General features: G+C 34.2%; 1 protein-coding gene across 1 annotated transcript in view; it reads right to left on the bottom strand.

Annotated features, from left to right (window-relative positions):
• Window positions 1-13,188, bottom strand: part of C4H8orf88 (chromosome 4 C8orf88 homolog) — a 47,125-nt gene that overhangs the window by 22,854 nt on the left and 11,083 nt on the right. The window contains exon 4 of the mRNA XM_047728084.1: window positions 4,333-4,408. Coding sequence (XP_047584040.1) covers window positions 4,333-4,408 — 76 coding nt within the window. The remainder of the gene's footprint in view (window positions 1-4,332; window positions 4,409-13,188) is intronic.

Below are 13,188 nucleotides of genomic sequence, written 5' to 3'. Positions count from 1 at the left end.
CTTCTTCAATTTTTTGGAAGAGTCTGAGAAAGTAGTGTTAATTCTTTGTTATATGTTTGGTAGAATTCACCAGTGAAGCCATCAAATCCTGGACTTCTCTTTGTTAGGAGATTTTTTTTTTATCTCCTATCTCCATCCTGTCTATGTGTTTATTTAGATATTCTATTTCATCTTAAGGAAGTTTTGGTAATTTCTATGTTTTTAGTAATTTTTCTATTGTAACTAGGTCATCTAATTTGCTTGTATACCCTTAACTGTTCATAGTATTTTCTTAAAATCCTTTTTATTTCTCTAAGCTCAGAGTAATGTCCCCATACAAAATTAGCTGTATTTTCTACATTATCAATGAATAACAGTCAAAAAAAGGAAATTAAAAAAACAGTTCCAAAAAAAAAAAAGAAAAAAAGAAATCAGTTCCATTAGTATGACAAAGAATAATTAGGAGTAAATATAACTGAAGAGGTACAAGACTTTTACACTGAAAACCAAGACACTGATAAAACAGAGATTGAAGTAAATGTAAATATACTCCATGTTCATGGATTGAAAATTTTAATATTGTTATAATACTCTAAAGTGATCTACAAGTTCACTATCATCCCTATCAAAATTCCTTTTGAAAGAAAAGGAGTCTTTTCTGCAGAAATGGAAAAGCGGATTCTAAAAATCACATGGAATTATAAGAAACCCCAAATAACCAAAACAACCTTGAAAAAGAACAAAGTTGAAGGCTCATACTTCCCAATTTCAAAACTTACTTTATAAAGCTATAGTAAGCAAAACAATGTGGTACTATTTATAGCACAAATAGATCAAGGAAACAAAATTGAAAGTCGAGAAATAAACACATACTCCTATGCTCAAATGATTTTCAACAAAGGTGCCAAGATCATCCAATGGAGGAAAAAACAGTCTAACAAATGGTGATGAGACAATTGGATATCCAAGGCAAAAAAAAAAAATTTAATTTGGGCTTATACTTAACACCATATACAAAAACTACTTTAAAATAGAAAAAAAAAAAAAAAGACCTAAATATAAGAGCTAAAACTATAAAACTCATAAGGGTAAATCTCCATGACTTGACATTTGGCAATGATTTCTTAGAAATGACATCAAAACCATGAGCAACAAAAGAAAAAAGAAACTAGACTTCATCAAATTTTTTAATTTGTACAGATACATAAACTATCAAAAGTGAAAACTCTAGTGTAAGACAAAATATGTGTAAATAATATATCTGATAAGTATATATCTGATAAAAGCCTAGTATCATACATCTGATAAAAGTCTAATATATATATATATCTCAAATACCTTATATACACCTACGTGTGTGTGTGTGTGTGTGTGTGTGTAGGGGAAGAAAAGAAGTGAGCATGTGGGCAGGGGGAGGGAATTGGCAGAGAGAAAATAGATGAAAGTCTAGTACCCAAAACTCATAACTCAATCACAAAAAGAACCCAATTAAAATATGATCAGGGACTTGGATAGACCTTTTTCCAAAGAAAAAAATGCAAATGGCTAATAAGCACATGAAAAGACTCTCAAAATCATTAGTCATTAGAGCAATATAAATCAAAATCACAATAAGACACCACTTTACACCCATTGAAATGACCACAGTGAAAAAAGATCCTAGGGGTACCTGGGTGACTCAGTTAAGTGTCTGCCTTTGGCTCAGGTCATGATCCTAGGGTGTTGGGATGGAGCCCCACATGGGACTCCCTGCTTCACAGGGAGTCTGCCTCTCTTTAACCTTCCAGCCCTCCCATGCTCCTGATCTCATTCTCATGCTCATGCGCGCATGCTCGCACTCTTTCTCTCGCTTGCTCTCTGTCTCAAATAAAATCTTTTTTAAAAATTTTAAAAAATAAAAAATTTTAAAGACCCTAACAAAGACATCAAGAAAATGGAACCCTCACAAATTGCTACGGGGAAGGTAAAATGGTATAGCCACTGTGGAAACCAGTTTGGCAGTTCCTCAAAAAATTAAACATAGAATTACCACATGACCTGGCAAGTCCACTCCCAGGTATATATCCAAGAAAAGTGAAAACAGGTGTTCAAACAAACACCTGTCCACAAGTATTCAAAGCAACATTATTCATAATAACTAAAAGTTTACAACCCAAATATCCATCAACTGAAAGTTAAACAAAATGTGACATATCAATATAAGAAAATATCATTTAGCCATGAAAAGGAATGGAGTACTGATAAATGCTATACATGGATGAACCTTGAAAATCTTAAGTGAAAGAAGCCAGACAGAAAAGGTCACATATAACTCCATTAGAGATGTCCAGAATAAGTATATCCATTAAGACCAAAAGTAGATTAGGGTTTGTCAGTGGCTGGGCAAAGGGGAGAATGGAAAATGACTACTGAAGGGGTATGAGTTTCCTTCTGGGATTATAAAAATGTTCTGGAACTAGATAGTGGTGATGTTTGTACAACTTAGTACTAAAAGCCACCAAATTATACATTTTAAAATGGTTTATATGGTGATTTATGGTTCAATTTAAAAAGGAGAAAGAAGAGGTACCTGGGTGGCTCAGTTGGTAAGCAGTCAACTCTTTTTTTTTTTTTTTAAGATTTTATTTATTTATTTGACAGACAGAGATCAAAAGTAGGCAGAGAGGCAAGTACAGAGAGAGGAAAGGAAGAAGCTCCCTGCTGAGCAGAGAGCCCAATTCAGGGCTTAATCCCAGGAACCTGGGATTATCACCTGAACCGAAGGCAGGGGCTTATACCCACTGAGCTACCGAGGCACCCCAAGCAGCCAACTCTTGATTTCAACTCAGGTCATGATCTCAGGGTACTAAGATTGAGCTCGCATGCTCTCTCTCTCTCTTAAATAAAAATAAAAATAAAAAAAACAAAATAAATAAAATAAAATAAAATAAAAATATATAAAAATTAAAAGAAGAAAGAAACCAAAGAATCGCAATGCAATATCCCAAGTATAAAGTATATTCCAGGACAACAGTACTGAAGAGTAAACAGTCCATACTGGAACAGGATAATGGAGGATTCTGAAAGAAGTATCTTCAAGGGGAAAAAAATACCAACTGATATATTTGTGCATAAGAAAAATACTACAGGTAAGTGTCACAGAGTTCTTGGAGCATTTAAAGGGAAAAGTTAATTAACAGTTGCATAGAAAAACAATGCAAACATTACCTCCAAGAAAAATGATGGACTATATGAAATAGATATGCACCTCTTGGCTAAGCAACTATATATAAAGAGTGATAATTCAGTTAAAACTGAAACTTGTGGGGCTCCTAGGTGGCTCAGTGGGTTAAAGCTTCTGCCTTCAGCTCGGGTCATGATCCCAGGGTCCTGGGATCCAGCCCCGCATCGGTCTCTCTGCTCAGCAGGGAGCCTGCCTCCCCCTCTCTCTGTGCCTGCCTCTCTGCCTACTTGTGATTTCTATCTGTCAAATAAATAAATAAAATCTTTAAAAAAAAAAAAAAACTTGTGAAATAACTATACAGTAGGGAGGGAAGATAGAATAGTGAAGAAGTGAGGGAACTGATGTTCCCCATCAGACCTAAATTCTTATTTTGCAAAATAGAATGCCAATATCAAAAAACAAAAAAAAAATTGGAAACAGCTTAAACATTTTATTTAGAAATATAGTTAAATACTAGAAGAAAAAGCTAATATTTTCATAACTTTTAAATTATATAGACTGACAAAAAATTGTAAACTAAATAAATAATTTTTATTTTATTAAAAAGTAGTCAATGGAAAGAGACTACTGGTTATAACCAAGAGCAGTTCTTCCCTTTTGCTTCAGTAGCAGAATTAGTGGGCTACACAGCTTAAGATTACATTTTTCAGTCTGCTTTGTACAGCATGACTAAGCTCTGGCCAATGAGATATTAAGTGAAAGTGACAGATGCTGCTTATGGATCATACTTTTAAGGAGAACTACCTCTCCTTTTACCTCTTTCCTGATGGCTAGACAGGGAATATGGTGGCTGAAGGAAAGGCATTCATCTTGGGCAATGAGAGAGAGCCACACATTAAAGATGGCAAAGCAATGAGATTGAGTCCTGTAACAATTCACCAGAGCAGAATGAATACACCAGCTCAATTATGAGCTATTATAGAAAATAAAAATACAGAAACAAGCTTCTGTCTTGTTTAAGACTTTCTCCCATAAAGCAGTCAAACCTATATAGCATTTCTAATATAGACTGAAATCAACCCAAAAAATATAATAAAATTTCTTATGTACATAAGGTTTGCAACTAGGCAACTATTAACAGGAATGCTAAGATTTTCTTATGAAATTTAGGAATTATGGTAAAAATTTACCTTTTTTAACTGGAGACTGATGTTGCTGTTGTTCATTATGACCTTGAGAAAAGGCTTGCATTCCATTTGTCTTACACTATTAAAAGAAAAGAAAATGTACTTTTTAACTATGGCTTAAAAATTTTATATAACTTTTTTTTCAGATTACAAAACTATTTTCCTTAACAATTAAAGTATTAGTCAAGACATATTTCTGGACTGAAGGATAAGCAATCTTATAAAAAGCTTATTAAAAATAAGCAAAAAAAAATCTTTCAAAATATATTCACATATATCTTTAACAATTTTGTCCTGATTTTTTAACTAACCCTTTGATTCCATGCTTACCAAGAAATACCCTGATTACAATTTAGCTTCTCATAAATCTCCCTAACATATATAATAAACTAGTAGAACCAATAAGAAAATACCCAGCACAAGACAGTAAGATTTCTCTTGATAAAATAATCTTTTTTCTGATTTTATAAATCAGTTTCACAAATTTGGTCAATACAATCTATCCTTAAGATAATTCTCTTACACTGACAAAAATCAGTTTGCAAACAGTACGCCATACTCTGAACCATGGTAATTCATTAAGGTAGGTTTCCCGGAAGACATCTATCCTGAAAAATGAACATCTCTCCTCTATCAATCACTATAGTAGCAAGTTGTAGCCCATTCCTTAAACATCTGCAAATTCTACCAAGGTAACTCTGCAAGAAGTTAGGAAGATTAATTATCTAGCCCTAAGACACAATGAGGAGTAATATGACTCTACAATACTGAGTCATCAAAATAAGTTACCAGAAAAAAAATCAAATTTTAGCAAAATCTTTATTTTTAATTAGAGGTAGGAAAATATGAAAGTGTCAAAGATTTTCTCCAAAATCTTTGATTTTCTCCAAAGTTTCTCTTCCTGTTAGATTTAATAAACAACATGAACTACCATATGGTCCTTTTTAAAAATTAATTTTTTTAATTTGAAAATTTTAGCAGAGGCACACTTCACTAACACGAAAATGCAAGACCTAAAATCAAATTCAAAAGTAAATTGTAATCTGTATCTAAAAGAAAAAAATTTTAAAAAATAAACATATTCATAAATAAATAAATGTCAGAAGAAAATACTTAGGAATAAATTTAACCAAGGTGTTGAAATATTTGTACAAGGAAAATTATGACACTAAAGAAATTAAAGATGACATAAATAAATGGAAAGATATCCTATGTTCATAGATTGAAAGAATATTGTTAAAATGTCCTTACTATCTAAAGTGATCTATAGATTCAATGCAATCCCTTTCAAAATTCCAGTAGCATTTTTTACAGGTAAAGCAGTCCTAAAATTCATATGGAAAAACAAAAGACCATGGGTAGCCAAAGTAATCTTGAGTAAGAACAAAGCTGGAGGCACTGTACTTCCTGATTTAAAACTATATTACAAAGCTATAATAATCAAAACACTGTAATACTGTCATATAAAGACACATAATGGGATATCTGGCCTGACCTCAGGGTTGTAAGTTTGAGCCCCATGTTCAGTATAAAGATTATGTAAAAATAAAAGCTTTTATTTTTTTTAAAGGTTTTATTTATTTATTTGACAGACAGAGATCACAAGTAGGCAGAGAGACAGGCAGAGAGAGGGGAAGAAGCAGGCTCCCTGCCGAGCAGAGCAGAGAGCCTGATGTGGGGCTCGATCCCAGGACCCTGGGATCACAACCTGAGCCAAAGGCAGAGGCTTTAACCCACTGAGCCACCCAGGTATCCCCAAAAGCTTTAAAAAAAATACACATAAATCTGTGGAACAAAAGAGACAACCCAGAAATAAACCCACACATATACTCAACTAATCTTTGACAAGGGAACAAAGAATACAAAAGGAGAAAGGATAGTCTCTTCAAAAAATAGTGTTGAGTGGCATCTGGGTGGTGCAGTCTGTTATGCAGGTGCCTTTGGTTCCGGTCATAATCCTGGGGTCTTGGGATCGAGCCCCACATTAGCCTCCTTACTCAGTGAGGAGTCTGCTTCTCCCTCTCCCTCTGCTGCTCCACCTGCCTGTGCTCTCTCGCTTGCACTCTCTCTCTCAAATAAGTAAATAAAATCTTAAAAAAAAAAAAAATCAGTGGTGAGAAAAGTGGATATCCACATGCAAAAGAAATTGTATCCTTATCTTATACTACACACAAAAATAAACTGAAAATGGATCGAAACCAAATACAAGACCATAAAAACCACAGAAGAAAACATGGAAAAAGCTCCTTGACACTGGTCTTGGCAATGATTTTTTGGATATGACATCAAAAGCGCAAGCAACAAAAGCAAAAATAAGTAAATTGGACTACATCAAACTAAAAGGTTCTGTACAGCAAAAGAAGCAACCAACCAAATGAAACGGCAACCTACTGAACGGGAGGAAAATATTTGTCAACCATATTTCTAATAAGAGATGAATATCCAAAATATATAAAGATCTCCTATAACACAAGCAAAATAGTAATAATAATCTGATTTAAAAATAGGCAGAGGACCTGAATAAATATTTTTCCAAAGAAAACCTACAAATGGCCAAGAGGTACATGAAAAGATGCTTGACATTTGTAAATCATCAAGGTAATGCAAGTCAAAACTATAATGAGATACCACTTCAATCTGTTAGGAAGGCTGTTATCAAAAAGAGAGAAGTATTGACAAGAATGGGGGGAAAAAGGAATTCTTGTACAACGCTGCTGGGAATGTAAACTGGTTGAGCCATTTTAGAAAACAGTATGGAAGTTCCTCAAAAAATTAAAAATAGAACTACTGAAGGATCCAGCAATCCCACTTCTTGGTATATATCCAGAGGAAACAAAAGCACAATCTTAAAGACTGTGCATTCCCATTCATCCACTGCAGCATTATTCATAATAGCCAAAATAAGGGCATAACCTATATACATATCAACAGATGAATGGATAAGGAAATGTGGTAGATACATTAGATAGACAGATGGATGAAAAATATATAAATAGAATATTATTACTCAACCATAAAATGAGAAGAAAATTCTGCTATATGTTACAACTTGGAAGACATTATATTAAGTGAAATAAGACAGACACAAAGACAAATGCTGTGTGATCTCACTTACATGTGAAATGGTAAAAAGTCAAACTCATAAAATTGGAAAACAAAATGGTGCTTGCCAGAGGCTAAGGATAGGGGGAATGGGGAGATGCTGGTCAAAGAATACAAATTTTCTATTACAAGATAAATAAGTTCTAGAGACCTAATATACAGCATGGTGGTTATAATTAATAATATTATATTATATACTTGAAATTTGCTACTAGAGTAGATCTTAAGTGTTCCCCCCCTATATATACACATACAAACTCGGTAACTATGTGAGGTGATGAATGTGTTAATTAACTTGATTGCTATAATCATATCAAAATGTATACATGCATTAAATCATCAGGTTGTATACCTTTACAAAAAATCATGTTGTATAACCTAAATATATTCAATTTTTGTCAATCACACCTCAAGAAATCTGGAAAAAATTGTACTGTCATTTCTGCATATATTAGCAACTCAAAATACTGATTATTTCAAATCTTTCATAGCATGTAAGAGAGTACATCTACTAAAATTTTATACTTTTTTTCAGTTATAATCTTACAATAAAATCATAATCTTACAAATTTTACAATCTTACATAATCAATAAAACTTGAGAACTCTATAATAAAAATATGCAGAGAGTGTGATGGAAGAAATGAGTAGGAATATCAAACTTGGCTTTAAAATGTCAGGAAAGGGGCACCTGGGTGGCTCAGTCATTAAGCATCTGCCTTGGGCTTGGGTCAGGATCTCAGGGCCCTAAGATCCGAGCCCTGCATTGAGTAGGGCTCCCTACTCAGGAGGAAGCCTGTTTCTCCCTCTCCCACTCCCCTTGCTTGTGTTCCCTCTTTCGCTGCCTCTTTCTCGGTCAAATAGTAAAATCTCTTTTTAAACTGTCAGGAAGGGCTTTACATGATGCTTGGAGGATAAGTGGTAGTTAGACTGGCTTGACTAGTGAAAAATGAATGTTTATGGAAGAAAAGAACAGCTTTCTGTTGGGAAGCATGGGGTAATATGGCTAATATGGCTAGTTTAGGAAATGGAAAACTGAGTAAGCTTGAGTAAAGCAAAATAAACACCAGGTCTTTTTTTTTTTTCCAAGTCAAGTCTCTTTGCCATTTATGGTACATTACCCAACATTCTGTTTAGCTTTTTCATATTTAGAGCAAAAACGTTTCTAGCTCCTCTAACTCATCTTAAACAAATGTACACCACTGAGATAACAAAGGAGAATAAGAAGAGGTAAATACATATCAAACTGCACTCCTAGAATAAAAGTTAAACAGAAAAAAAACTAACTCACTGAGAGTTAATTTATGTAGTATACAGAGCTCCTATAAAACAATTGGGGGGAAAGCCTGTAATAAGGAATGGGTAAAGGCCAGGAAATGGTAATACAGAGGAAAATTCAAATTACTGGGGTTATTTTCAGGTTTTTTAAAAGATTTATTTATTTTAAAAAGAGAGAGCACATGAGCAGTGGTTGAGGAGGGCACAGGAAGAGGGAGAGAGAGGGAAAGAATCTCAAGCCAACTCTGCTGAGCACAGAGTCCAGCAGGGGCCTATATCTCAGGATACTGAAATCACAATCTGAGCCAAAATCAAGAGTCGGATTCTTAATCAACTGAGCTACCCACGCACCCCTCAAATTACTCTTAAATAAAAAGATGGCTACTAAATCTTGACATCCCTCCCCCATCAACAGGTAAACTCTTTATCTCCTCCCCCTGAATCTGAGCAAATTCTGTGACTGCTCACACTGATCTAATATGGCAGACATGACGCTTAACTGATTTCCAGGCCTTAAATATCTCACAGCTTCCACCTTTTATCTTTTAGAACATTAGTCATGGAATCCAGACATGAAGCTGTTAAAAGCACAGGCCACTTGGAGAGATCATTTGTAGGTGTTAGGTGTTCTTTCCATTCCGCTGAGGCAGCTAAATCCTAAGCCAACAGTCAGCATCAACTGCCAGCCATTTAAGTAAGACATTTGGCCATCAAGTCAAGACTTTAAATGACTCCAATCCTAGATGCTACCTCACTGCAACCACATTACTGAACTTAGAAAATGGCCACCTGAGCTCAGTCAACACAGAGAGCCATGAAAGAGAGTAAGAAGTTATTGTTTTGGTTTTTTTTTTAAGATTTTATTTATTTATTTGTTAGAGAGAGAGAGAGCGAGCAAGCACAGGCAGACAGAGAGGCAGGCAGAGGCAGAGAGAGAAGCAGGCTTCCCGCTGAGCAAGGAGCCTGATGTGGGACTTGATCCCAGAACACTGGGATCATGACCTGAGCTGAAGGCAGCCGCCCAACCAACTGAGCCACCCAGGCGTCCCAGAAGTTATTGTTTTAAGTCAAAGTTTTCAAGTATTTTTTATGAGGTAATAATAAAACAACAGAGGTTAAAAGAAGTTATTCAGCAGAGGGAAGATAATATCAAACAGAAACATGGATTTATGCAAAGAAATTAAGAGCACTAGTAAACAAAGGTAAAATAAAACTCATTCTATTTCTTAAGCTATTTTAAAAGATAACATGTGAAAGCAAAAATAACAGTAATGCAAAATGTATTTATAGTCCAAGCTACAGAAAAATTATTCCCATAATAGAACACGAATGGGAGGGGAGTTTCTACCAAAAAAACCCATCAGATCTAAAAGTGAATTTAACAAAATTGATATACAAAAACCAATACTATTTCTGTATCCTACCAGCCACCATGTGGAATTTGAAATTTACAAAACATACCACTTACAATAGTATCAAAAAATATGAACTGCTTACAAATTTGACAAAAGATGTTCAAGACCCCTATGCTAGAAAATACCAAAAAATGGAAAGATAGGCTGTGTTCATGAATCAGAAGACTCAATATCTTTAAGATGCTGATTCTTCTCAAATTAATCTTTTTTTTTATTTTTTATTTTTTTTTTAAAGATTTTATTTATTTATTTGACAGAGAGAGAGATCACAAGTAGACAGAGAGGCAGGCAGAGAGAGAGGAAGGGAAGCAGGCTCCCTGCTGAGCAGAGCCCGATGCGGGACTCGATCCCAGGACCCTGAGATCATGACCTGAGCCGAAGGCAGCGGCTTAACCCACTGAGCCACCCAGGCGCCCTCAAATTAATCTTTAGACTCAAAATTCCAGTAGACTTTTTGTAGAAATTGACAAGCTCATTTAAAATTTATATGGAAATACAAAAGACCTAGACAGCTGAGAAAAATTAGAAAAAAAAAAAAAAAAAACTAAAGTTAGTGAACGTTCACTATCTTATATTAAGACATCATAAAGCTACAGCAGTCTGTAAAATGTGATGTTGACAAAAGATGGACATATAGGAGACTTATGTAGTATGGTGAATATAGTTAACAATACAGTATTATATAACTGAAAATTGCTAGGAAAAAAATCTTAAATGCTCTTGCCGTAACAACAAAAGGTAATTATGTGAAATGAAGAATACTTTAACTAAATCCATTGTGGTAAACATTTTGCAACATATTAACTTACCAAGTCATCACACTGTACATCTTAGTTACATGTGAACTGTATCTCAATAAAGTTGGGGGGAAAAGACATATAAATCAATAAAACATAATAGGGTTTAGAAATAAACTCACACATGTATACTGATTTTCAGTACTCTCACAATTCAATGAACCCAAAAAACCCAAAATCAAATAACCCAAAATAAACAACCCAAATATCAAAAATATGCAAAATATTTTAACAGACACTTCACAAAAAAAGGAAAAATGAAAAATACAAATAGAACATAAGCTCAATCAATGATAAGATGCTCAATCTCATTAATCACTAAGAAAATACAAATTTAAAATATAATTAGATACTAACATTCACATTCCAAAATGGCTAAAAATTGGTAGGCTATGAAGCAACTGGAACTTGCACATACCACTGGTGGGAATATAAGACAGCACAACCACCTTGAAAAACATTTTGGCAGTTTCTTAGAAGCTAAACAAACTCCTCATAAAACCCATCAGTTCCATTCCTGTGTATTGGGTGTATGTCCACAAACAAACTTGAACACAATCATCCAGAGCAGCATTATTCATAATACCCAGTATGTATATTTCATTTACATGAGATTCTAGAATAGTCAAAACTAATTTACAGTTAAAGAAAGCAGATCAGTGGATGTCTGAAGCAGGAGGGAGCATTAGGGGTTAGTGGAAGAATGGATGAATGACTGCAAAGGTTATAAGGGCACTTTGGGGGAAGATATAGAAAATGTTCTATATCTTCATTATGGGATTGGTTACGTAAGGTATATATTTGTCAAAACTCATTGAAAAAATGGGTTCATTTTACTATGTTATACTTTAATAAAGTTGACTTAAAAAATACATAGTTAGTAAAAAGTATCCAGCATATTTGCAGCAACCTCTGATATAGGTTCTGGTAGCTTTTGCATTACAACTGAAGCAGCAGACAAAATTTTAAGTTTAGGAGTAAGTTTAATTATATGTTTGATTTTTCCTCTATCAAATTTGCAAAGTAAATATACGTATTTTTACACATAAAGATTTCTGAAGAAGGTCAATGGTTCCAAAGAGAGTTATAAACATTACTTATTAAGGGGACATACTAGCTGATAGAATGAAACAAAACATTACAATGACTTATAAAAAATTAATAAAAAGCAAGACTAATTAAGATACCATGGTACTGACATAAAGACATGCAATTAGATCAATGGAACAGAATAAAGAGCCTTAAAAAAGACCCTATGTACATGAAAAGTTATTATACAATAAAGATGTCATAAATCTTTATGGAAATAATAAGATTATGCAATGAATTATACTTGAGAATTGGCCACCTACATGAAAAAAATTAGATTTCTATCTCATATCATACAAAAGAAATCAATTTCAGGTAGACTATACCTGAACACATATGTAGGAAAATATCTTTTGATGTTAGCGATGAGAAGACTTAGCAAACAATGACACAAAAAGTGAAATCATAAAAAAAAAAAACCACTGACAATATGACTACCTTAAGATTTAAAACTTCTGAACAAAAACACCACAAAAAAGAGACAATTTCTATCATAGACCACATTCCCAGGAAAGAAAATATTTTCTTTGCATACGAGAAAAATAATTAAAATCCAAAATATAGTTTAAAGGCATATAAACCAAAAAGAAAGACAACACAAGAAAAATGGGCAAATGATATGAACTGACAATTCAGAAAAAGAGAAGATCCAAATGGCCAAATTAAAGATGAAAAGTTTTTATTTTTCTATTACTTCACAAGTAACAGAAAAATAAAAATGAAAACACATAAAAAGATATGATTTCTCAGGGGTTCCTGGGTGGCTCAGTCAGTAAGTGTCTGCCTTTGTCTCAGGTCATGATATCAGGGTCCTGGGATCCAGCCCCATGTGGGGCTCCCTGTCCAGCGGGGAGACTGCTTCTCCCTATGCCCCTCCCCCCACTCATGCTCACTCATACTCACTCCCTCTCTCAAATAAATAATTAAAAATCTTTAAAGATATAAGTTCTTATCCATTAAACAAGACAAAATGTGGGCCACATGGGTGGCTCAGTCATTAAGCCTCTGCCTTCAGCTCAGGTCATGATCCCAGACTCCTGGGATCAAGTCCTGCATGGGGCTCCCTGCTCAGGAGGAAGCCTACTTCTCCCTCTCCCACTCTCCCTGCTTGTGTTCCCTGTCTCGCTGCATCTGTCAAATAAATAAATAAATAAATAAAATCTTTTTAAAAAATAAATT

This window comes from Lutra lutra, chromosome 4, assembly GCF_902655055.1.
Source record: "Lutra lutra chromosome 4, mLutLut1.2, whole genome shotgun sequence".
Lineage (NCBI taxonomy): Eukaryota > Metazoa > Chordata > Mammalia > Carnivora > Mustelidae > Lutra > Lutra lutra.
This window is presented reverse-complemented; position numbering and strand designations above follow the sequence as displayed.